Source organism: Phyllosticta capitalensis, assembly GCF_038381095.1.
Source record: "Phyllosticta capitalensis strain CBS 128856 chromosome Unknown BKA78scaffold_2, whole genome shotgun sequence".
NCBI classification, from domain to species: Eukaryota; Fungi; Ascomycota; class Dothideomycetes; order Botryosphaeriales; family Phyllostictaceae; genus Phyllosticta; species Phyllosticta capitalensis.
The window spans coordinates 2,600,187-2,625,132 of record NW_027117440.1 but is presented as its reverse complement, the minus strand read 5'-3'; the positions used below and the strand labels follow the sequence as shown (position 1 = coordinate 2,625,132).

The 24,946-nt window shown below is 55.1% G+C and overlaps 6 protein-coding genes across 6 annotated transcripts; 4 read left to right on the top strand and 2 right to left on the bottom strand.

Moving 5' to 3' along the window:
• Nucleotides 1-735: 735 nt before the first annotated feature.
• BKA78DRAFT_83975 (condensin complex subunit 2/barren) lies at nt 736-3,661 on the top strand. The gene is made up of 4 exons (XM_066893838.1): nt 736-906; nt 958-1,225; nt 1,276-3,138; nt 3,208-3,661. Exons 1-4 carry the CDS (start codon nt 839-841, stop codon nt 3,472-3,474), a joined length of 2,466 nt encoding a protein of 821 aa, XP_066748177.1. The 5' UTR covers nt 736-838; the 3' UTR covers nt 3,475-3,661.
• BKA78DRAFT_365555 (uncharacterized protein) lies at nt 3,662-5,000 on the bottom strand (the record flags this gene model as incomplete). Its single annotated transcript, XM_066892550.1, has 3 exons — nt 3,662-4,229; nt 4,324-4,528; nt 4,714-5,000. 3 exons carry the CDS (start codon nt 4,998-5,000, stop codon nt 4,071-4,073), a joined length of 651 nt encoding a protein of 216 aa, XP_066748176.1. The 3' UTR covers nt 3,662-4,070.
• A 1,730-nt stretch (nt 5,001-6,730) lies between these two features.
• On the bottom strand, nt 6,731-9,024 carry BKA78DRAFT_246218 (eukaryotic translation initiation factor-like protein 3 subunit B; the record flags this gene model as incomplete). The annotated part of the gene is made up of 3 exons (XM_066884193.1): nt 6,731-7,120; nt 7,175-8,711; nt 8,765-9,024. 3 exons carry the CDS (start codon nt 9,022-9,024, stop codon nt 6,731-6,733), a joined length of 2,187 nt encoding a protein of 728 aa, XP_066748175.1.
• A 6,146-nt stretch (nt 9,025-15,170) lies between these two features.
• On the top strand, nt 15,171-15,752 carry BKA78DRAFT_227344 (meiotic nuclear division protein 1; the record flags this gene model as incomplete). The annotated part of the gene is made up of 1 exon (XM_066883708.1): nt 15,171-15,752. A coding segment is annotated over one exon (582 nt), but the record flags the coding sequence as incomplete, so codon positions are not given.
• An 822-nt stretch (nt 15,753-16,574) lies between these two features.
• On the top strand, nt 16,575-17,129 carry BKA78DRAFT_292860 (uncharacterized protein; the record flags this gene model as incomplete). The annotated part of the gene is made up of 1 exon (XM_066886117.1): nt 16,575-17,129. One exon carries the CDS (start codon nt 16,575-16,577, stop codon nt 17,127-17,129), a length of 555 nt encoding a protein of 184 aa, XP_066748173.1.
• Nucleotides 17,130-17,739: 610 nt separating this feature from the next.
• BKA78DRAFT_292859 (uncharacterized protein) lies at nt 17,740-21,645 on the top strand (the record flags this gene model as incomplete). Its single annotated transcript, XM_066886116.1, has 2 exons — nt 17,740-18,241; nt 18,299-21,645. 2 exons carry the CDS (start codon nt 17,740-17,742, stop codon nt 21,643-21,645), a joined length of 3,849 nt encoding a protein of 1,282 aa, XP_066748172.1.
• Nucleotides 21,646-24,946: the final 3,301 nt, after the last annotated feature.

Below are 24,946 nucleotides of genomic sequence, written 5' to 3'. Positions count from 1 at the left end.
CCCCAACCACCGCGAAGTATGTTGCACGTATTTGCTTTGGGTTAGATTGATAGGAGGCCCACTCTCCTAGTTTGTACTGCTTTTTGACCGGGATAGAATCTGAGGCTCTTGGGAACTGAGAGAAGGAGACTCGAAGCTTGTATACCTAACCTCTACGCTACGAGAAGGATAGGAAGAGGATTGAACCCGAGTTGTGTCAGCGGGGCAAGCGATTCCTGCCTCTAATCAGAGAGAGGCATTGCCATTATAATGGGTGGAGTCTGCTGTTCCAGGAATACGGTCTCCCTCTGATAGACCCCAAGGCGAATGCCGAGTACGTTGATGGAGAGATCATGATTGGTTTCAAAGCAAGAGGCAGAGCCAACTCGGATATGGTCGGCATTTTGTAAAGTTCCATCGATTGAGGATTTGTTTATCGTAGCGAAGAGAGCGAAACACAAAAAGCTTGGTGGCCAAATGCAAGGTCGAACGATGGCATCTTGGGATCGAAGCTTTGCTGAGATTCCGGGAAGGGTAGCCAGGCAGCCGTTTGTCGTCTGCTTCTGCTGCCCCACCACCATGCCCCAACACATCAGGACTCTCTGCATCCGGTCCAATCGCGCGCGTTACCAAGTCATGTGCAAGGAACCTATCGCGCAGCCTGACTCGTCAAGTTTCTGCCATTCTATACCGCCCTCGCCCGCGAATTGTTGTGGTGCGTGCGTCTCGGACAGGGCCCGCGTTGTAAACACAGAGAGCGACAACAACGACGACATCGACTGCCCGCCGACAACACCCCACCGCATGCGTCGCGACTTCATCGGCTTCGCAAATCTCCGTCGCTGACCTCCACGACACCATGGCCCGCCCCACGAAACACAGGCTGTCCGCTGGCGGCGTGGGCGCCACGCCCAAATCCGGAATCAGGTCAGTGTCTGTATTCTACTTCCAAAGCGCCGTCGCTAATACATGCAGAAGGGTCCCGCTCAACGACCTCAATGATGACAAGCAAGAAAAGGCAAAGCGTCTTCAATCCCGCCAGCTCCACCATGAAGCCGCCATGAACCAGATCCGCGCCGCCGCGACTCCAAACAAGCGACGATTAACTTTTACCGGACGCGATCCCCAAACTCCCTTGGCCAGCGATGAAAGCTTCCTTGATCCGCGAAGCAATGGAGTCACTCCTATGAGGAGAGGACCGATTCTCGCCAATTTCGAGGAAATGATCAAGATGGCAACGGATAATGTAATTCCCCAGGGCGCATGACGCGGTGTTATGGAGGCTAACTTGCGTAGAAAATCAACGCGGCCAATTCCTGGAGCCTGGAGCTGATTGACTACTTTCACGAAATGTCCTTGCTGCGCGAGGGCGACAACATCAACTTCCAAAAAGCGAGTACCACCCTGGACGGCTGCGTCAAAGTCTACACCAACAGAATCGACAGCGTCGCGACCGAGACGGGCAAACTTTTGAGCGGCTTGGCGACTAGCAACGACAAGAAGAGAAAGAGTGATGTCGGCGATGAGGAACGCGACGCTGAGGGCGATGAGGACGAGGAGGGCGAAGATGGACACGCGAAGAAAAAGACCAAGAAGAAGGCGCGGGCGGCCGAAGCCACGCTCGTCTCGAGCTTTTCGCAGGTCATGATCAAGAAAATGGAACTTGAATTGTCCGTGGATCCGCTCTTCAAGAAGGCTGCCGCGGATTTCGACGAAGGTGGCGCCAAGGGCTTGCTCATGAACAACCTGTCGACCGACTCAAAAGGCCGGATTGTATTTGACAGCAGTGACGATGTACAGGACGCCACCGAGGAGATGCCCGCCGAGGAATCAGAAGTAAAGGATGACGACGAGGAAGAAGCGGAGGAGAAGCCGCAGCCAAAAGAGCTGGACCTCTCGGCTCTGGGTGCGAAATTCTTCCCGAATCTCTCTGTTCTTGATGGACAAGATATATGCCCGTCTCTGAAGGGATTCGATATTGGAGACCCAGACGCCGCTGTGAACCTACCATTCCTCAAAGCATCCGAAGACTGGCGCAATGAGCAGAGGGCCAATGAAGAAGAGGGTGAAGATGATGCTGCTGGAGATTTCTTCAACGACGGCTTCGACGACGACGATGGTGCACTTGGTGGCTTTGATCTCCCTGCGGAAACCGGCTTCGGTGAGGGTGGAGAAGTATGGGCGAGAGAAGCTGCTCTCGACCCTCAAATGCGCGTACACAAGGTGGACGTAGATATGGGAGACGAAGAAGGCGAAGATGCCGTCGGTAAGACCGGCGGCTTTGACGTCGACAGCTCCCACTACGAAATCACCATGGGCAGCCGAGCCGAGCAAGAACACATCCTGAGCTACTTTGACAAGACTCTCTCCAAAAACTGGGCAGGTCCGGAGCATTGGCGCATTCGCAGAATAAAAGACGCCAGCAAACCCCAGGCGCCTGCACCGGCGAAGCGCAAAGAGAAGGTGCCATTTGAGATTGACTTTTCGGCACCAATGACGCAGCCCATGGCCGACTCCCTTTACACCAAGGCAGCCCGGGCTTCCATCCTCCTGCCAAAGGCTCAATGGCAAAACAAAACCCGAAATCTCCTTCCAGATGACAAGCATTTCAATAGCAAACAACTCCTGCATCTATTCATCAAACCTAACGCTCGCGTCCTCTCGCGTAACAAGGGCTCGAAACAACCAGGCAACAACGTCCGGCCTGGAGAGGACCCGAAGGCCGAGACGGACGAAGTCATCTGGGCCCGCCACAACGACGACCCGACGACACACAATCCCGATCCGACAACGCTAGGCGTAAGCGCAGGCGACGACATGGACGACGACGGCATGGGCATGCCCCACAATGCCGACTTCTTCCAAGACGACGAGGAGGATATTTTTGCTGACGCGCGCGAAATGTTCTCGCCACACCCCGAGGACGGCCATGACACGCAAATGTTGGGCGCGGATGGTATGCTTCCCCCCGCGGGCACGCAAGACACGGCATTTGGCGCGCAGCTCGTCACAGCCGGCCGTCGCTTGCGGCCCGAGTACGTGCAGTACGCGCGGCGGGCTAAGCAGGTTGATCTGCGACTGCTCAAAGAAAACATTTGGAAGGGTATCGGCCTGACCGGGCCCGACGGAGAGTCGGAGGACGAGGAGCAGGCGCACGAGGTACGTGAACCCCATGACCATGACTGTGCACCCAATGCGCACCAGATCTGCAAGCTGACATGTCGACAGCAATCCAATCTCAGCGTTTCTGCAGCGCCCAAACCAACCCCGACGCCTGTCAAGCCCGACGAGGAAGGCACTCTCATGTTCACGGATGTCATGAACGCCCTGCCCGCTGTCTACCCGCAAAAGGCCATGGCCGACATCAGCACAAGCTACTGTTTCATTTGTCTACTGCATCTGGCCAATGAAAAGGGCTTGATGATTGAGAATCAACCAGAGTACCTGGATTTGAAGATCCGCAAAGACGATGCTGCTATTGCAGGGCTGGAGTAGGGTGGTTCTTCGGGGTCTGGAGAGGTGCAGCTTTAGTGTGTGAGCTGAGCTAGAGGCGAGATCGCACAGTACATTCAAGAAGCATGCGCGTATGTTTTTTGCTAGGCTGTGTACTGCAGCGAGAGATGTGCATGTCAATGGCGTTCCGGTGGGATGGCGAAGGGGAGACTGGCTTTGTTCTCTCGGAGGTATGGCTGGCTGGCTTGTTTGTTTGGTAGACCACATCTATTTCCCTCCCTGTTTCTGGTCGGCGTCTGTCAGATCTTGTATAGAGGCGCGGTATAGGACGGGAGGAATGGTCTGGTTGGACTCGGGCTACGGCCTTGCAGACACACTGCTATCCACTTTGAAATTCACTTCGGTTTTTTGTTCCGATGGTTCAATCCACGAGCGTTCAATCCACGAGCGGTTTACTATTCAAAACAAGAGCATCTTATCTTCTTGCCTTGCGGCGCCTCCATCTTCTCTTTCTTTTCCCTCAGGGCGGTCGATGGACAGTCATCCAGCCCTTTCTTTTTTTTTTTATTTTCCCCTTTTCCTGGCTTGACAAAACTTTCCTCTCTCAGTCGAACCTGGACCAAAGCCTCTTTCTATTCCTATGGCGGCTGCGGGTGCGACGGTTGCTTTTGCACAAGAGCCGCGATAAAACATGTGACTCCGCGGCGGTCGACGGTGGCGACCGGCTTGGCGATTTCGAATATCGCCGTGTCGCTGATGGGAGTTGTGCACCACTTGGTGTCTCTGCCGTTGGACCTCTGTTTACGGCGGCAGGAGCGCATGTGCCATTAGCCATTGCACTTTGCAGCAACTATGTCGATATACCTGGGGGGAAAGAAGAGGAAATCGTACAATAACAATGTTCTTGAACTCGAGCCAACCGAAGTCCCAGTGTTGGTTGTAAAGTTCAATGCCAAAGAGGACCTGGTTGAAGAACTTGCCACCAAGGTTGACGTGGGTCGTTTTGGTCGTGCCCGTCGACTCGTGTTTGATGACGTTTGTCCAGCCGGCGCGCGGGTCGCCCGCGTGGTCCCACTTGCTGCTGAAAGGAGACGAGCTCTTTGTGGTAGCAGTTGAAACCCGCGCCCCTGTTGTTGGAACGAGAGAAGGTCAGCAGGGCTCTGGTATGTTCTCCAGACACAATGCTTGTTACCCGCTCCCCTCCTCTCTGTCTCCTCCAAGTACTCATCAATCGAAATCAACAGGTATCAATCCGTTCTGATCCACTGATCACACACTTACCAAGGAAACCCCTTAGCACAACACCAGCCATTCGCGAAACTCCACTTGCCGCTCCTGCCGTCCAAAACGCTCTGATAGATACCGCCTCCTTGCCACGGTTGCATTGCTGGGAAGATGTAATACTCGCCCGCGTGCGGCAGACGCAGCACTATCATCTGGCCCGCCAACTCGACGAAGAATTGCGGAGGGGGGTAAGGCGGGGACGTCCCAAAGTGGACATCGTACCACTGCCGGGCGAGAGAAAGGGGGGCGAGGGAGAGTAAGACGATGACGAGAGGGAGAATCATTTCGAGTGATGAGGTATGGAGACAAGTCCATGTAAACGAGTGACTGTTGGAGAGCCATCTTCCAACTTGTATGCAAAACAGAAACCAAACACGCCGCGCTCAGCGATTGACGGACAACTCGAAGAGAGTATCATCATAGCTGGAGTTACCGCAAGATTGGAGCCCACCAATTTTGCGCGCGCACTGGTGTTGAGCTAGAAACTGTATAAAATCTCACAGTGATGTTGCTCAACCAAGATCAATCCTACGATGACAGCATCCATTCCGTATCCATATCTCGCTTTTGTGGTGAAGGCATGATTGGTTGAAATATTCGGCTTTCCCAGCGCCAAAGACCTTTTGGAAGGTATTTCCCGAGGGCGACGCTGTTGAAGTTCAAAGAGTGTGCGTTAAAATGGCGGACTTGATCACGAATCCCCCAAAAGAGGACGTCAGTCGTCAACTCTCCCAGCGTTTTCTCCCCTCTGTTAGACCCGAGACTGAAATCATACTCTCTCTTTCTACACTGTCTCACCACACATTCTCCTCCTCGCTCTCGCATTGGCCCAATCGAAAAAGAGATCCATAAGCCCTTGCTAGATTGACGCGTGAATTATGCCAGAGATCCCACTGTTAACGTTAACTTATGTCTCCCGTACCTGCTCTTTAGAGGAAACAAGATCCCGCTAAGGGGAGCTAATCTAATTTTCGTGGTAGAACGCGTATATAACCCCTACATCTTAGCCTAAAACTAGCCACGATAAAAGAAGGAAATGGGGTTGAGCGTTTTGAGAGGAAGGGAGGGAAAGAGGGAGAGAATGGAGAGCAGGTAGGACGGTAGAGAGAGTGTGTATTTGATGTGAGAGGGGATCAAGAGCTTGTGACGATAAAGACTCAAAGCGGGAAGGGAGGTGTAGATGTCTCTATAGGGAACGGTGGATAGCTTCCGCCGGTTGCAACCGTCCGTTGGCGACGTGTGGTAAGCTTATATGACGCCTCCCAAGCTTGTTCAGGCGCACTGTACGCGCTGCGATACAGCGGGCCTGAAAGGGAAAGAGAATAATACTTCTACTCTCAAAAGTCTTTCCCGCCCGCAACGCCTTCCCAAAATGTAAGAAATCTTGAGCTAGAGCCAGCATCTGTTTGCCGACTTGCCGATGCAAATGCTGAGATTAGTCTTGTATTCCGAGTGGCTTCTTTCCCGTGTCCGCATCGCCACGGAGCACCAACAGATTGAATCGGGCAATAAGACAACGAGCTGGGTAGGAGAGAGATGAAGAATGAATAACGAGTTGACAACGGCTCTGAAGCTTGGAACCTTTGCAACCACCCGGAAGGAAGGTAGCCGGGCATAAAATGGTGCGGAGCCAGATGTGTGCCGATGGTGGCGTTGATACCGCTGCTCAGCATACTCATGGAGCGATTAGTTATGCTGTGGATTGTTTTTAATTTTCAAGCCGAGAGTTGGTCCTGTGTAACTTTGAAATCGTTCGGGAAAGGGCACAGCCATTGTTGAGTTGAACAGAATCTGTGAATCGTGATGCAATCATCCAACGTGGGTGGTATACTGAGCTTTTTCTTCCATTTTGGCCGCTGATCGGTAGGTCAGGGTAACAACCAAGCTCCAAAATCGTCAGCGCGATTCTTTGGATCCATAGCCGGAGAACTTTTCTATCATCCCTCATGCCATTAAAAGAAAAACCCTAAGCAGTGCTCGTGAAAAAGCATCGCTCACGCTTAATGCCCCCCGCTTACGACACAACCTCCTCGGATTCCTCGATAATCTCCTCAACCATCTCCTCGATAACCTCGCCGGCATCGGCGTCGGCGCCGTTGGTAGTGGGCAGCTCGATGGCCTCCTCCTTGAGGTGCTCGACAACGCGGTCGCGCCAGGCGAGCCACTCCTCGAGTTGGCGGCGGCGCTTGTCGACGACGGCCTTGTTGGCCGTGTTCTTCTTCTCGAAGTCTTGCTCCTCGAAGATCTTGCTGTATTCGCGCAGGTTCTTGCGGACCTTCTTCTGCTCCTCCTTGGTGAGCAGGGTCGCGGGACGCGGCCGCCACACGAACTGCTTGAAGCGCTCAATCTGCTCCTCGCGCAGCAGCTGGCCCTTGAAGTCCCAGATCTTGTAGCCGTTTTCAATCTGTCGTTTCATTAGCAATCATTCCGTGGCTGTATCATAAAACAGGCTTCTTACCGGGTGCATGAAGGCGGAGGAGACGGTAGCCAGGTAGCGGCCTGACGGGTCCCACTCAACGCCAGTAATACCGTAGTGCTCGCCTTGGCCAATGGGCATCAGGTTGGCAGTGAGGTCCTTGTACGCCTCCTCGGGTTGACCCTCGAAGTCCATGTCGAAGAAGTCAAGGTCGCAGCTGACTTGCGAGTGGAGAGTAGCAATGACGACAAAGCGACCCTTGGGCGACCAGTAGATACCGTTGCTGTTCTTCTTGTCGAAAGTGCGCATATGCTTGAAGTTGCCAACAGCGTTGCCCTTGACCTTTTCAGGCGCGAAGAAAGCAACGGCAGTCTTGGGCGCCACAGCCGTGTTACCGGGAACCTCGCCAGTTGTGATAAGAACGAAGCGGTTGCCCTTGGGCTCCCAGGCAAAGTTGATGACAGTGTCCTTGACCGAGTCGATGACCTCCACAGGGACACCCTTTTCGCGGATGCGGAAGATTTCGAGGTTGGTCGTCATCGATTTCCTCGACTTTGTCTTTTGGATGTCGATCTTGACACAGACGTATTCGGCATTTGATTGCCAGTGGAGCTTGGCGTCGGCGACGTTGAAGAGGTTGCGGGTACGGACAATCTCCTTTGAGGGAATGCTCATGAGACCGACCTTGGCGGGTGCGCTACCAGATTCGGGAGTCCAGTAGCAAATGAGCTGTTCGTAGTTCTTGACGCCCTCACGCTGCGGCGTGGTAGGCGCCCACTCAAAGTCCACGATGCCGTCAATCTTGATGGAAGACTTCTCGAGCAGGTTCATTCTCGGGGTCTCGTACACCGAAATGGACTGGCCTTGAACCATGCGCGCAACGTACTTGTCATCAGCAGACCACTTGAACGTGGGCCATTGGAGCTTCTTCTTGATAGGGTTGCCATTCTCGTCCATTGAGGGAGGAACGTCAATGGTGACGAAAGAACGGAGAGGCTTGGATGTCGCAATGTCCCAGATGATGTAGTTCTTGCCATCGTCTTCGACGGAGAGGTTCGGGATGGGGTGGGATTCGTCCACCTGCAGCGGTTGGGGAGACCAGGTGACGAGATACTTTTCGTTGGGCGAGAAGTTGACGAGCTTCACGCCGGGATGCGCGAAACGCTTTTGCCTGCTCCAAGACTTGCCTCCCCAAAGTTGTACACCCTGCTCGTGAACCGACATGAGGAACGTGCCGAGCGGCGACCACTCAACAAAGAGCTCTGTCCAGTGCTCGCGATCCACCACCACCTCCGGGGCGTCCTCCTTCTCGTGCCAAAACACGCCAACCTTCTTGTCCCGGTACATGGCAATCTGGTCGCGAGGGTCGGAAAGCCATGATCGCAGGTGCTCCTTTTCTTGGAATGGCTCGATGACGGGCTCCTTGTATTCTTCCTCGACTCTGCCTTCGCGGCCGAAGCGCTCAATGTCGGTGAGCTTGTTGACGAGCAGCGTGTGCTTCTTGTCCAGAGGAACACCGTTCAGGGCCTTGGAGGCGGCGAAAGCCTCGCTTGGGGCGCCGAATTCGACAAACGCATATCTGCCAGGTGTGAGCGCAGCCCAGAGCCAGAGTCGCGCCGAGCGTCTATTTACCCCTCAGTCATGCCCTCGTCGTTGAGCGGCATGTGGACACCCTCCTCGGTCGCATGTCCGACGGTGTTGAGCTTGCGCAGCAAGAACTTGATGAGCTTTTGGCGGCTTGCTTCGGGGACAATGGGCAGGCCATCGACAATCACAAAAGCATCGAGGCCCTCCTCGAGGCGGACCTCAAATTGCTCTCTCAGGTCGGAGAAGTCGATTTCATTCTCGTCAAAGTCGTCGTCGACGGGGAGGTTATCGTAGGAGGGCGCCATGGTTGCGGTGTTGTTGTCGAATAACCCGTGGTGGGGACGCGAAACTCGCCTTCGATTTCGTCGTGCGGATTCATTTTCGGCCGGAGTTAATCCGACCACCTCCGCTGCCGTTTCCCTGACGCCCTTTCCGAATGCGGCATGGCGGCACACTTGCACAACCGAACTCGCTCTTTCTTTGAATGTCCTCTTTGTTCTGCATCATTTCATTCCAATTGTCACATCGCTTCAACGCTACGACTTTACTCAATTGAGCATTGAGAATCACGACCGACAGGTTGACAATACCCAGGGTCGGGCCTGTTGAGCAAGGAATGCATGGTGATGGTCTGAGCAAAGCTTCACATGGAGGACTACAAGATTTCTGAGACGACCTTCAACTTGCTTGCAATAACGCAGTTATGAGTACTAGGATTCGTGTCTGACGTCGTACAGACGAAAGATTCGCTTGTCTCTGCCGACCTTCCACGGGCAATGCTGAGGTTCACAGCACATTGTAGGCTTTGCTTGCAGAACCACGCCTCTCTATTTCCAAAGTCTACTTCTCATTGCTTTTCTTCATACACTTTTCTTCATCCATGTTCTCGCTATATCCGATCCTCGAAATCAGGAAATCGGGATTCCTGGCCACAAGTTTAGGGCACCCCAGCGCCAGCGATTGACAGAAATGCTGTGGTCGCTATGACTGTCGGCTCAAAGGTTCCATCAAGGTAGACCGGAACCAAAAATGTGCGCATTCGCCGACGGACTCAAAATGGCCTCCCTCGCCTGACCGATTTCGCAACAAGACTCATCCCAAGTCTTTGGCGAGAAGCAATGACGTGGGATGGCAGTTAGGAGGTCATTCACAATCACAGCCTTAATCCACCTCTGCAAACAACAGAAGCATTGCCAGCAGTAAACTTAGGATCATACAAGCCATTGAGGCGCCCCCGAAAAATTCCAAGGCATTTCCACTGCTGATAGGGCTAGCCTCAATTTTCAATGCATTGGGCACACAGTAAGCCGCTTGAGTCTTCTTACACAATGCTGATTTCGATTGGCAAGAGCCAGGTATGGGTAGATGACTGCGAAGTGCTCATGGAAATTGCTAACACATGGAAGGGAAGCAGAACATTGTTCCTCACGCACCAGACAGATGAGCTCGTACTCAAACCTTTCCACGCGCAAATGAAGCAGTGTTCTCAGGTTGGCTTCGGACACACACAGAAGAGACGGACTTTTCGGCGGACACCTACACTCGAAAAGATATCTCATGTTGCCCCAGAATTCCTCGATTCCACCATGTTGCGAGCCAGCCGGCCTGGGACATGTCAAATGTATCGACTGAAGACATTCCCGGTACACAACATCTCCAACCCACAATCTCGAGCGCTCCGCCTATCTCTCCACCATCTATCTGCAACCAAAGCAGCGGCCGACCAATCTTTCCTGAGACGAGCAAGTCACAACACAAAACAGGAGTCCGGAGCGCCCCGATAAGCCCGCATCCATCAAGCATCTCTTCCAAAGCGCGCACAACTAATCCATCGTGTCCTTAAAATAGAAATAAACTGACAGTCAACCTGCACATATGACGGCATCGACGCTCCCTTATCACAACACTCGACATTCGGATTGTTTGTGCTGCACAATGCCTGTATTGCCGAACTCCGAGCGCTGCGTGTGCGTTGTGCGCGTCTCTGCATCCAATCATCCCATCCATCTATCGACCACCACCCCAACTTCCAACGCCACATACACATGGACGACAGGATGCACGCGGCGCGACGACTGGGCTGGCGTTCCACGTTTGGCACGAGGTACTTATCATCAAGCATGTACAATCGTCCGACTCGCTATTCGTTCCGGTTGGATTCGAGACGAGTGCGCGCCCACCCACGAATGAGATGGCGGAAGAGATAGATCGTCGGTGGCCGGGCAGCCAAATTAGCGAGCCATGCCCTCACTCGCTGCGACGCGTGTTGGTCCGGGAGCGAGCGAGGCGATGGATCTGCGGGTTGCGTTGTTACTTGTTGCCCTCACAATAATCCTACGACTTGGGGATTGATTTGATCGGAGCGTTTGTTTCTTTTCTCGTCTGTCTGTCTGCCTGCTCCTCCGCTTCATGCTCGTACATTTAAGACTGAGCTCTAACCCAAAGGAGCTGTGATGTGGAAAGCAGTGGTGATAAGCAGCCAACGGGAACCGCGTGAACAGAGCCAGTCGGTACATGCCGATGCCGCCTACTACAACTCCGTAACCCTCATGAGGCTACGATGACCAGTGACGAGACGGGCCAGCTCGACCACGCCATGCTGCAATGTTGCAGGCGTGTTCTGTCTTTCTCCGCCTCGTGCCAGTTGCAGAAGCCCACAAAAACGTGGAGCCCCCAGCCGCCACAATTGCCAACGCAACAACTTGACGACAGTCCGCGGACTGAGACAACTTGAAGCCAAATGGACCCGCAAAAGTCAGCCATCTCCGCACTAGGTAAACTCAAGCCATTGCGTTGCGTCATCGACCTGGACGTGAATAGTGGGAAAGGGAGAGGGGGAAAACTAGAAACACCTGTCTCAGCAATCGCTGTTAGGAGGTAGGAAATGTGCCCGTGTGTAGTTGAAGGGCTCAATGATAGGCAGTCAGTCCACCACAAGCGAGAAAGCCAAGCGAACCATCTACAACTACACCAATCGAATGAGCTACCAGTACGATACCTCGCACAACCAAAAGGACAGAAGTCTCCGCTCAGAACTAAGCATAGCACACCACTCACACATCTATCGATCTGTGATCGGAGTCGCCAACTTTCAATTCTTTTCCCTCATTCTCTCTATGGGCTTAGCATGTTAGTCTCGAAATTGAGGGTGACGGAGACTGTCAAGGACACCACTATTGCGCATAACAAGCGGATGAACGCTCGGCTAGAGGACCTCGCGCGATCTGAAGATCGTGGGTAGAAAAGCAGGCGCGAGGCAGGCAAATACCCAGGCAGTCAGGTAGTCGTGCGTGTTGGAGCAAGTGGAGCATTCTGTACCTCACTAGCGAACTAGCGAGCAGCGCCACGGCATCGTCGAAGCTCTGGGTCTCTCTTCTTCTCCACATGGCATAGCGCACAGGTACTTACTGAGTGTACTTGGTGCAGACCTACCTGCAGCGGATACGTATTTTCCGCTCCCCGCAGGGCTCCGCGATAATTCGGGAGCGGAGAGGCGGAGAGAGGGGCCGCCCGTAGAAGTCCCACAAAGTATCCGAGCTAGACACAAAGTGCAGGATACGGAGGATGCTCCGACTGTTCTGTGTTGGCTTATGAGGACCATGAGTGGTGGGTTGTCGTGGTGGCGCGTACGTAGATCGTGCGACGCGTGCGGTAAAGGAGCGGGCAAAGTGGCGAGCAGCAAGCGAGTGGATAAGGTGAGATGAGGTGACGGTGCCGTGTTCGTTCTTTCGCGAGGGGCCGCTGCTTGACTGATCGAGTTGGTTCAGTTGATGGTCTCAAAGATCGAAGACGATGGTCGTGGATGTAGGTGGATCGCGAGAAAAGATCGGATGAGCGAAGTTGAAGTGAGTGAGTAGCTGAGCCGCGTAATCAGCTATAGCGCAAGGTACTTGGTTAGTGTATTGCGGATATTGCATTTTGCTTTGCGCAATGCAGGACACCACTGTCTCTGTTGGTCGCGTCTGAGTTGGACTGAGGGAATCTTTGAAATCGGCGAGCTGTGGGTCTCCGGACTATATTCAAGAACGCGTTTTTCATTTTGGCTTGCGAGCGTTCTTTGCTGTTGCCTTACCTTTGCACTTCAACCCATCGACCGAGACGTTTGTAGTGCCGGTTACTTACCTGACCCGCAAGACCAAGGAGACAAGTCCCGCAGAGTGATCATCCATCCGACGAACGGTACATCCGCGTCCCGACTTCCGAGTATCGTCAGTTTTGCGGCTGGCTTGGCCTCTCGGCTCCCTGTTCGGTTGGGCGCTGCTCTGGCACACTCGCACGAGGAGAGCAGTGCAGAAAGAGGGTCCAATATGTGGCTCGATACGAGATGGCTGGTGCGGTACAGGTGCAGGGCAAGCTTGGCTTCCCTAGCTTAGGCTGTGCGTTAGCTGGCTGGCTCGTTCGCTGCAACGCCAGTCGCTTGCCTGCCCACTGCGCCCCGCCACACCAGGCCCGTAGCGGTGGACGGATAGACGGACGGTGCGCGAACGCCGTTTTTAGGCCCGTGAATGCGATTTTAAATCATACCCAAACCTTGGTGAGATGGCGGGAGTGTGGTGGCCAAGAGATGGGCTAGCTAAAATCAGTGGGGAGAAGAACCAAGTGACGGCAATGTGAGGAGCTGACAGACTGCTGTACCACATACTGAAAGGGGATTGTTCTGGGGTGCGGGAGATAGGTGCATGCTGGGCTGTACTGTCCTGCACAATACATGTGCGAAATACATAGGTACTTCTGCGTGCACTCCAGTTGAGGATTCGGTCTGCTTGGGACTTTGCTAGCGTCGCAACAGACCCGGAGACTTTGGCCGTCTTTGCATGCACCAGTGCCGCAGGGACTTTGTTGGGCCATTGGGCAAGGAGCACGGAAGACTTTCAACAGGCAGCCAGAGGAAACTTTGGCTGGAGGACAGGGGCGAAAGATCACCATGAGGACTGGTCTTCATGGCGAGACGGTGATAGACAGGCCAAACGGCACTACTAAGGACCCCCCAGTCGCGATAGTCCGTGTATCTTATAGCGACCGCGGGCGAGGCGGCCATCTCTGGCACAACTCAAGCTGATAAAGTCCATTTGAGGCGAGCTGCTTGGCAACGGCGATTTTGGGTGTAGTCGGGATTTGTCCTGGGACGCGAAGACGCCAATTGACAAGCGTAGCCCTTGTCATCGGTATTCTGGATTTTTCTTTTTGCTACCGTTCGTGTCGTAGGCGGAGGCGCAAGTACCGCGACTAGCAGTGCAGACCTAGCCAGTTTTGGGAGCTAGTCCAGCGTTCACCGCCGCTATTGCTGCCCACCGAGCTGCTCCCGGATGTCAAAACGCGTGGGGAGACGAAGGGTCTACAATTTGAATAAGGAAAAGCCTCGCAGTAGCAGAGTAGCAACAAGCGCAACCACTGGTGTTTGAGCAGGCGTGAGTGTACCTTATCTTAACAACGGTGCTTTTGTTTGCCGCCTACCCAGTACTTCTGGGCGGAAAATGGATCGTCAATCAAATAGTACTGACTCCATGTGCTTGAGACCTGGCGGCGCGAATCTAGAGATGGGGACGCGCCATTGAGGCGTGGCAATGCCAAGATGTGTCGTCGTTACAACAGGCAGGTCGTGGCGGAGACGCTATGTACCAGTAGAGACAGACTGGGACGGAGAAGCGTGCTGTTTGTAGTTTGGATTCACATGTACCCTGGCGATTGTACCGGGCCTTTCCCTCATGCCCGGACGATCATCAGCGGGAGTGAGGCGTCTTGTTGATGTTCCATGCGCAGCACACCACATGCGGAGAGGGATGACAAGCCTGCAGCAGCATTGCCGTCTGAAGCAGATTGCAGAATGAAGATCCCGAGCGGCGGACGTGGCTAGTGGTTTGGTTGAGAAATGTAGACGGGCGGTTTTGTTGGCTTGTTAGTGACAGCGGTTGAGCGACTTGTGCCAGGGGCATATGAGCTGCGGTGCGAGAATGGGGGTAGTGCCGGTGGGACATGACGGGTAACGGCGTCGGGAGGATGGTTGTAGGTCTGAGATGATGGAGGGAGGCTCTGCGGTCTGCGCCTCGTCTCCGCGGGCGGCCGAGACATGAGAGACTTGCAATGAGGCAGTGGAATGACGGGAAATACAAGAAGTGACGACGGCGTGCATTTCTGGCCGAGACAGTGTTGTGTAAAGGACGGCACTGTCAACGACGTGTTCATGCGTTGAAAGGGCATGGTCCCTGTACGTCAGCTGAGGGCGCGTCCCGACGCGAACCCCTGCAATTCTTACGGGCATCACAACCACCTTTCGCCATCTCAACAACCTCTGCCACCACCAACGCCCACTCTTGACTCTTGTTTCGACAAACAACCTCAGGTCATTGTGAAACCAGCCTCACTTGACTCAGAATGGCACGCGTCCCCGCCCTACCAGTCCCCACTTCCCATTTTTGGCCCCAGCGTGTTGCTCACCGGCTCCACATAGGCGCCTAAGTCGCTCCCGCCCGCTGCCAAGCAAGCACTCATCCTCGACTGGTTCCACGAGTCGGGCGTCGCGCACAGCATCAAGGATCTCGAAAAGGCTCTGCCGTCAGTCGCCTCGATCAATGCCATGCAGGTCAAAGAATACCTGCAAGCCCTCTCCGACGACAGCAAGATTCGCGTCGAAAAGATCGGCTCTGGCAACTGGTACTGGAGCTTCCCCAGCGAGGCTAAGCGCGACAAGGAGGCCGAGCTGGCGCGAGCGCAGGTCGAGTGGGACAAAGCTGCACGAGCACTCGAAGAGCTGGGGGCGAAAGTGGACCAGATGAGAGAGGCGCGAGAGGACGAGGAAGAGCTCGACGCCGCGGACAGTCGGCAGCGACTGACGCAAAAAATGGAGACGCTCAAGACGACACTGGCGGGGTTGCGCAAGGAACTCGTGAGCTACAGCGACAGCGACCCAGTCGAGTTGGAGCTGAAGAGACGCGCGCTGCAGAGCACTCAGCTCGAGGCGGAAAAGTGGACCGACCAGGTCCAATCCATGGAAATGTGGTTCAGAGAGCAGATGGGGGGCGACCGGGAGGCTCTACTCAACATGAAGAGGATCTACTATGGCGACGAATTCGACGACGACGACGAGGGTCTGCGAGAGCTTTAGGAGCGAGAGTACCCACCAGCGTGCGGCTCAATTTCCTGGCGAAGCCTTTCATCTGACGAGCAGTGCATCATGGCTCGAGGACCGCAGGGGACCCATACTGGACGGTGCGAGGGTCCGCGCAACTGAGCTAGCTGGACGGGCTTATCATGGCGCCCCACGGCCAGCAACTCTATCTCCAACTGCTCCAATTGCTTTGACCGGGGCTCAATTAGGGGCCTGTTTCTGAGATACGGGGCCGAAGAGGCGCTTGCTTGTTTTGCACATGTTCCGGGAGCGCGACGCGGTGCGAGAAGTTGGTGGAAGCGCGGCATGAAAGCTGCTGCGTGCTTGCTGCGAGAAGTGGTTGCGTGCAGAAAGATAAGTAAAGGTGGTTAGCTGGGTTTCTTTAGCGTCGGGGCGACTTCACGGCCCCCGCCCAAAAAACGGTGTAGAAAGAAAGCTGGCCTGTCTGTGGCGGTTCGTGTCCCACGTGGGCTCGGGCTCTGTGGTCTTCGCGTGCGCGATTATTGCCGTGATGCCCCTGTGCGGTGTTGACAGCGTGAAATGTAGACAAGACAGGGGATGCATTTGGATGGAAGGTCTTGGCCAAGAGACGGTAACTGGTAGCCAATGCAAAAAGAGGTCGAAGAAGTTTTTTATGGCATGGCGCTAGGATCTACGTGCAGGGATGAGGGTTCCCCTTGAAGTTAGTGTGGTAGCAGGGTTCAAGGGTTTGGTGACTGGTGAGTCGTGACTCGTGAGAGCCGGACGACAATGTGCGCGACTACTACGTGTAGCTACCGGGAGAGAGAGGTAGAATTCGAGATAAGATGGTCTCTCCATGTCTCCATGGCGAAACAGGAGGACAGGCCGTCTGTGCGGAGATTTGTGAAATGCAGTGTCTTGGACGAGTCTACGACAAAGATCCGAGTCTCTACTTGTGTGACTTTTGCTGCAGCCGCACCCGCGCAATGCCGCCAGCCAGCAGACAAGCCTGGCCTCCCCGGCTTCCCGCCCAAAACTCCAGCCACACCACCAACTGAACCAACCCCAAGACTCTCCCAGCGCCTTGTTTTGGCATCCCGTGTTCCAACTTTGCTATGTCGCCCCACGAAAAAAGACGCGCGGTCGCGACGATTCCCTGTTGCTGCTCCCGCCCATCCTCCTGGTTGCAACGACGTAGACACCGAGACAACAGGTATCCTCCTCTGTGTAGATCTCTCCCGGATGCCCGCAGCAGAGGCGCGTACCCCCTGCCCGTGTCCGGCGTTCGTCTCTCCAAAAGGCGGGGCGACGTCGCTCTGGCTGCGGTATCAACTGGCGAGATGAAGGGGGCATCCCGTAGTTGGAATGCCTGAGAGCGAATCACAATGCACATGGCCTCAATCAGACTTCGTCCTGCCCTGCTACCGGTTGCGTGTGCTAGTGCTGCAGACCGTCTAATGCACCAACGAGAGCATTGGGCAACCGACTCTGGGATGGACTGGCCATGCAAACGTGGGCTTGGCCCACTCTTCACTCCCTCGGAGCATTGATCTTGACCTCTCCTCCCGCCCTCTGGCGTTTGGATCCTCGCCGGCCCTTTTTTGCGACTGCCTACCAGCTGTCATTTTTTCGTCTGTGTTTTTATTTTGGCTTGCTTGTTTTCCTCCCTCCTCCCCCGTGCTTTTCCTCCCCAGTGGCGCCCCCTGTCCCCGTTGGCACCGTACCTTACCTTGTCCTCTCCCGCCTCTACTCGTTCCCTGTCAACCTCTCGTCAACGGTTTTTATAAACTGCGAAAAAAACACTCAAAAAAAGAACTCGGAGCCCATTACTCGATAGTCGCGGGTCGCCTGTGCCCGGCCACGACTAGCCGTGCTGCAAGGACTGTGCTGCTTTTAAGCTCACATAGCACCATCGCACGGCCAGCCTCACTTGCGTCACCACCAGCCCTTCGATATGGGAAACGCCCCGTCCAAGGAAAGTGGCCGGGAAAATGCACGCACCAAAGACCGCGTCAATGAATTAAATCAGGCACCTGCGCCAAAAGTCGACCGTCAACCATCCCACAACTCCAATCCACCAACAGCTCCCGAAGCATCTGGTACTGACGTCGCTTGGACGTCGTCGGGTGGGGCACACAGAGAGCGACTCGGCGCCCAAGAGCATCTCCGAATGCATCTCCGCAACTCTCGCGACGATGTACGCTACCGCGACTCGGTCCCGGGCGAGGACGGCTTTGGAGAGCTCAGTCAAATGAGAAATCGTCTGTCGGGCGTCTCGCGCCATCCCTCTGTATACTCGGACATGCAGAGCCACCGCTCGCCATCGGTGAGAACCCGTGGTACAGGCTCCAGGATGTCAATGCCGCCGCAGAACAGCCCGGTCGACCTCGAGGCCACCATCTCGATCCTGCAGGAACTGAGAAAGACGGCATCTCCGGAGCAGCTAGTTGCTTTGCGTATGTATCATCCCGCAAGACCCTGTGAGCACTAGAAACGCTGACTAGATTTTTCAGATCGAGCTCTCCTCCCCACAAAGGAAGAGGCGTCCATGTCAGAAACGCGGAGCATCACGCCTGGTAGCGACTCTGGTGCTGCTCTCGTCCGCAGGCGATCTCTGGCAGTGCCTGGACTCGCAACCCGCGACACTTACAATGTGCTGCGGAAAAAGGAGGAGCCTTCGCCTCCAATGCCAGCCAGCGCCGACGGCCATTGGTGGGGATTCGAGGATTTTGGTCCTGCTTCGCCCTCGCTCATCATGCCCGCTTTCGAATCTCCACAGGAAGAGATGAAGTCAAATTTTCATGCCCAGGCCTCGGGCGACGAGCTTGACGACTATTCACACCTTGGAAAAAAGATTGGGAAGCTCACGATTACCAATGGAGCTCCCTCACCCGTGCCAAGCACAGTGTCTCGGTGCGTGGAAAAAGAAATTTCTATGCGGGATCTTCTCGAAACGGAAAAGGCTGTCCTCGACCAGGAATCAACTGACGTATCCACGAGGCTTGGCAGCATTGCGCGCATCCCGCCTTTGGTTCTTGAAAGTACGGACTTGGGCCCTATCGATGGATCCAAGGCTGGTCCATCCAAGAGGCCCCGGCCTGCAAGCCCGCAGAGGGGCGTTAGCTACGTAGGGGGCGATGACTCCCAGGCAATGGGGCAACCTAGTCCCAGCAAATCTGTGGCCGAAGAGTACGTGGCCGAACTGGCCGCAGGCGGAAATCCCTTCCACTGCAAAACCCCTTCTCCAAACGTCTCACAAATCGGTTTCATCGATGAGGGATTCCACGAGGCTCGTTCACCAACAAAATCCAGGGAAGCTGCAGCAGCACGTATTGCCGACGTTCGCGATTTCGATAGACTGGCCTCCGAGGACGTGGTTTCAAGCGGTCCCAGCCAAGGTAAGCTCCGAAGGCCTGTTCACTTGCATCATCCGGACTCTGGGTACTCGTCTGGAGTCAGCATAAACGCGGTAAACCTTGCGAACCGCGACTCACAATGTGCAGGTGTCACAGTCTTTCCGCCCGCCTCTCAAGATGCCTCTGCTGAAAAGCAGATCAATGGCAACACGAACGGCGCTTTGCCCAGTCCTATGCGAAATGTCAAGTCCCCAGAGGATGGTTCCGAAAGCCGCCCGCCCACGGAAAATGGCGACGCCAAAAAGCGCAAGTGGTTGAGCGACCGGGTCAAGCACCGCCGACGCCTGTCCTTGAAGAATCTTCCCTTCGCCGGCTCTGGAATGAATTGTACAGAAAGTTCTCGACCTGGCTCTCGGGCGTCGTACCTTGAGCCTGCGAAGCCAGTTCCAGCCAATGCGGAAGTGGTGGAGAGGACCCTCTCGTCTAAACCGTCACGCAGAAAACTTCAAAAGCGACGCCTTTCCAGACTGGCACAGTTTACGACCGAAGAGCCCACTGTTCCTGAAGATGGCACCGGGACAAGCTTCTCTGTTTTGCCTTCAACGGATTCTCACCAAGCCAAGTCGGATCCGTCCAACACACAAAACAGTGCCGAGACTAGCGCAAACAATTCGAACCGTAACTCCAAGCATGATTCGGAACGCGTTTTGTCGCCTCAGTCTTCAGCCAAGGACTTGCGCGCTGCCGCTGCTCGTTATGACGACAGCTCGCTCGAATCTCAGCGCTCAAGCCGAAAGGGTAAGGAACCAGCCTACCAGCGAGGCGAAGTTGATGAACAGCAAGCCCCCCGGAGCGCCGCGCCCTCTCGCCCCAGCAGCTCCGGCACCAACGCTACCAAGATGACAAGGCCCAAGGGCAAGGCTTCCGCTGCCAGGGAGGCCCGTGCTCTCAGCATCAAAGTCTTGCGCGAACAAGCGGCCGCTGCCCTGGATGCTGAGCACTCGTCGGAGCTAGCGATCCATCGCGGTCGCGGCAGTACAGTTCCTGACCTTGCATCCCCGTCGACATCTCCCTCTCGCTATGACAGGAGTCAGAGCCGGTCTCGCCCCAACAGCTACCATAGCTACTACGGCAACGAGGTGCAACGATCAAACGCCAGACGCGCCGACACCCCCAATTTCTCAAGACCGCATAGCGTCGTCTCATCGTGCGACTCTCCGCCGCCGCTACCGGACAAGAGGGTGAGTGGTCTGTCGCTGAACACCGATGTCGGCAACTTCGCATTACGACGCAAGTCCAAGTCTTCATTACGGGAACAGGAAGAGAAGATCGTCGTAGAGTACCCCGAGGAAAAGATCTGCGTTGACTCCGAGTACCCTGAGGATTTCATGCCGAAGCGGGACTCGTCCGACTCCAAGCTGTCTTCCCGTTCCAAGGTGTCGTCTGACGAGGGCAAGACCGACAGCCCGATTGCCGGCTGGGAAGCCTCCAAGGTCTATCGCCAGCGCACCAAGTCGACGGGCGATGGCATGCGTCCTGTCAGCATCCGCAGGAAGTCGGTGGGTGAAGGGCTCCGGCCTCGCGCGACGATGGACCGCTCCATCTTGGACGAGCGCCGAAAGTCTACTGGCGAGGGCATCATGAGGCGGGCGGAAGAGCGCAGCCAGTCTCCTGGCGACTCACTCAGCCGCTCCAACGGCATGCGTCGCAAGTCCGTGTCCGAGGGCCTGCTGGACCCGGAAGTTCGTAGGAAGGCAATGGGTGGTGAAGTCACCACTCCTGCCGATGCACCCCCAATGCCCACGAGACGTGCTCCTCGCGAGCCGTCCAGCAATGGCAACGGTAAGAGTAGCAGGCGTCATCGTGCTTCGACCCTGACTCCCGTCTTTGCCACGACGAACGCCTCGACGTCTGCCCTCTCCGAGCCTGGCTACTCTGAACCCCCGACTCCCATGTCCGCCAACAGCTCCGACCTCAACCTCCCTGCCTACTTTGTACCCTCTCCACGCGCAAGCCAACTCAGTCTCCCCGCCTACTTTGTCACAGGCGGCTCCTCCTCGTCGTCCGCCGGTAGCGTCCCAGCCGCCCCTGGTCCCAGCAGCAGCAGCACTGCGCGGCCCTCCAACCACCACCACCGTCGTTCGTACGCGGCACCAGGCTCGCGCTCGCAGCCGGGCAGCCGACCGCACAGCCTCGCGCTGCAGCTCAACAGTGGCGGCTCGGCCTCGACGTCCGCGCTGCCACTGCTCAACCACAGCAGCAGCAGCAGCGTCATGCGCGAGGGTATCCCGCCTATCCCTATCCCGCCGCGCAGCCCGCAGCGGCCCGGCCCGCGCGTCATTGATCGCTACAGCGGTGGCTTCCGCTTCAACTACGAGCACGGCGTCGGCGTCGGCGGCAGCGCTGGCACTCGCGGCCCCGAGACGCGCGCCCGCAAGAAGAGCATGACGTGGACGAGCATGTTCGGTGTGGACCTGGAGGACGTGCCTGTGTTGGTGAGCTGAGCGGGTCGCCTCGACCGGTTGCTGGTGATTGATGAGGCTGGAGCCTTGAGGCTTGACTACAGTGGTTGCTGAAGGAGTTGAGTGCCCGTGGGATGGGCTGGCTGGGTAATGCTTTTGCTTCTCATTGGTTCCTTCTCCATTCATCTTCTTCACTTCTCCTGCCTTCGTTGCTTTTTCCAACTCTTTATGCATGGCGTCTGGCTTCATTCATACTTCTCATAAGTACCATCATCATCATCATCGCTGCGGTCATTTTGCTTCTTCGTCGTCATCATTACCATCGGTTCCAGGTCAGATCATTCTTCTCCATCGTCTCCCGTCTACAGAGTAGTCAGTCAGAGTCAGTTAATCAGTCAGCCACACACATCGAATGCTTTTTTTTGCAAATCCATCCATCCATAAATCGGCGCGGTCTCCGACTAAAATATTGCTTCTTGGTGGCTATTTCTTCTCCGTAGCATAAACAAATCAATCCGTTGTCTTTTTGTGTCATCTCACTCGTCTTAAGGAGCGCAAGTCCACTCCGGTGTTGATGGATTATCCATGTGCGCGCGTCAAAGAAACGGGATGAATGGCGACGTCATTCCCTCCCTTCGAGGAGTACAGGAGATGGACAGAAAATGAAGCTCCTCATAGCTATCTGCTGGGAGATTCAATCAAGTCTCTCCATCTCCTTGCGGCGTTGCTTCGACCCCAGTGAGGGAAAGGAAGCAGACGAGCGACAATGACGTCGCTTCCCTTGTTTCCGGTATGTTTTCTTTCCTTCTTTCCTTTCCTTATCTTTGCTTACAAACATGAGTGGTAGATGTCCTTGCTCGGTTGTCCCTTGCTTCTGCGTCGTTTGTTTGATGCGCTCATCTCTTGTTTCATCCCATCGTTTTGGGATGTTGATTTCCTCTTTTTTCTTGTTCCTTGACGTCAAAGAACCAAATCAGAAGCAAGGCTGTCTTGTGCGATCTGAAGGCACTGGTGACGTGAATGACATGCGCACGGAGAGGGAAAAAAAAAAAAAAAAAGGGATAAAGAGAAACAGACGTGTCCAAATGGCAACGAGTCGACGGCCTTCTGGAATTCGCCTGATTAGTACTGCGCGTTGCGATAAGAAGGTCTTGTCGTACGGCCACTCTCCCTGGTCATGCGCACAGTGTTGGTGCAAAATCGAGCTTCGGGAGTACAAGCAAAGCCCAAACTGATGAGACTGCGCGTTGCGAATAACGTCGTGCGGCCAAACTCTTCAGCACAGCAACTTGGCAAATGAGCATGACTACATCCCCCATGCGAGGAATGAAATGGGAGAGACGAATCAGAAACGTGTAAACAAGAGTTTGTCCGGAGAGTTGGTAAAGCCAGGATGAAAGATTCCAAGAAAAGAACAGTCGCACGCAAATCTCGTGCGCAGCTTTCGCTGGCCACTCGGACGAACTGGGTAGTATTCTTGTATCCGTCTGATACAACGCAACGTTCCCAGCTACCCAAATACAGGCAGGCAGCAACGAAGTACGAGAAGACGGGGACCCGGAAGCGAGACTGATTGGAGGTTTGGAAATTGGAAAAAAACTTGATTTCTGACAACAGTCATCTCTGACGTTGTGACGTATGTGGGATATTAGACACGGTGGTACATGCAACAGTATTGCATTCAGCCCTGCGCTCGTCGTCTCTCTGAAATGTGTTCCAGGTACCTGGCCAACATGCCTGCCAGCCACACCGGCGCCACCCGGGCTTCAGATTGACTGATACCTAGCCGTTGAGGTTGCTGGGATTTGCGAGGCGCAGTTTTCGTTGGTCCCCGCTGTGCGACCTTCTGCCAAGTCCAAGGGTGCTGATGGCCACTGAGGTCAGCACGAGGAGTGTTTCGGGAGCTGTGATTCAGGGACGGTGTTGGGTCGACACGCCTCCGAGTGAGACGGTATCACGCTAGGACGTGGTCTTGATGGTCGACGGTTAGAAACTTGATATTATCGCGCCGGGATATGGTCGAGCGCCCTGGCTCGGCTGGTCTAGAAACAGCGCGCTGCGCATGTGAGCAAAGTCAGAAAGCTGCTAGCGTCGTCATTGTGATATGAGACGTGATGTGTTGTTATGCGTCTCGAGAGGCTGGGCCTGCGGCGTCGGAGTTGTTGATCGATGGGCTGGATAAAGACTGCCGCCAAGTCGGGACGCCCACAGCGGTGAGGCCGGCAACGATCTCTTTCATCCGCAAAGTTGCACACCCACATGGAGATTGTTGCAGCAGCCATGACGAAATCTCAACATTATGCAACGGGTCAACTCGGAGCGGCGGGGGCGAAGAGCAGCAATCAACAGACGAGGCAGCGTGGCAGCGTTGCATATGGCGGCAAACAAAGAGCAAAGCTGTACAACTGGCGAGGAAGCCAACGAGTCACATGGAAAGCAGACGAGTAAGGAAACAAGCCATGATCCGGGAAGGACGACGATGTTTTGACCGGGAGTTCGGCTGAATCTTCTCGAAACGCCCACGGCAGGCCGCATATGCACGTGGGGGCTCGTGTGGAAATTTCGAGCGGCTACGAGGACGGCAGAAAAAAATTGCCATGGGCAGAATTCGCGTCGATGGCGATGGGAAACTGGCTCTGCGGTGCAACCCACGCAGGAACAGTGCCGCTGACGGCGTCGCTTGGCTGGGCAGTCGGACGTGGAGTGCCAGTTTGGGCACTGGGCGCATCCTGGTGCCGGGAAGCATTCCACGGCGCAGACGCGACGTCATGTTAGCGTAGTGATCGGGAACGATCGAGGGTCAGGAAGGGAGACCTGATTGTATGGCGGACGGAGCTGGGACTGGGACGAGCTGGAGCTGGAGAGTATTGGAGAGTTGGAGCTGGAACTGGGGCCGAAGCAGAGTGGCACAATATTTCGCAATGAAGATGATGAGGTGGTGTTGTCAGATGTCTGACGGGAGAGCAGCACAAGCTGTTCGGCGTTGGACAGGGATGTCAGCTCTGACGATTCCCTTGAAAAAAACAAACCGAAGACACAAGGAACCACCAACTCACACAAGGCAGGGCGCAGCTTTCTGCCATCCATTGAATTATACCTTCATACGCTACGGCGGCCTGCGCACGGCCCGCCCATGCCGGTGACGAAACCGCCTGCCCATCCCAGTTCAAGTCGCCCAAATTCCTCCACATCCTTCCATCTTCCTACTCCTACCTACTCCTACCTACACTCCTTACCCTGGCCTGCCTGTCAAGAGAACCCTTGCGCCCCTTGATCCGCCATCTAGGGCGTCTGTCCTTTGAGCACTCCTCGTCCCTACGACTACTTCTCATCTTCATCACCC

Bases quoted from the DNA above. Each gene is read 5' to 3' on its own strand.
- BKA78DRAFT_83975 (XM_066893838.1), top strand. From the start codon at position 839: ATGGCCCGCCCCACGAAACACAGGCTGTCCGCTGGCGGCGTGGGCGCC. The intron at 1,226-1,275 runs GTAATTCCCCAG...TAACTTGCGTAG, and splicing joins TCAAGATGGCAACGGATAAT to AAAATCAACGCGGCCAATTC. The intron at 3,139-3,207 runs GTACGTGAACCC...ACATGTCGACAG, and splicing joins ACGAGGAGCAGGCGCACGAG to CAATCCAATCTCAGCGTTTC.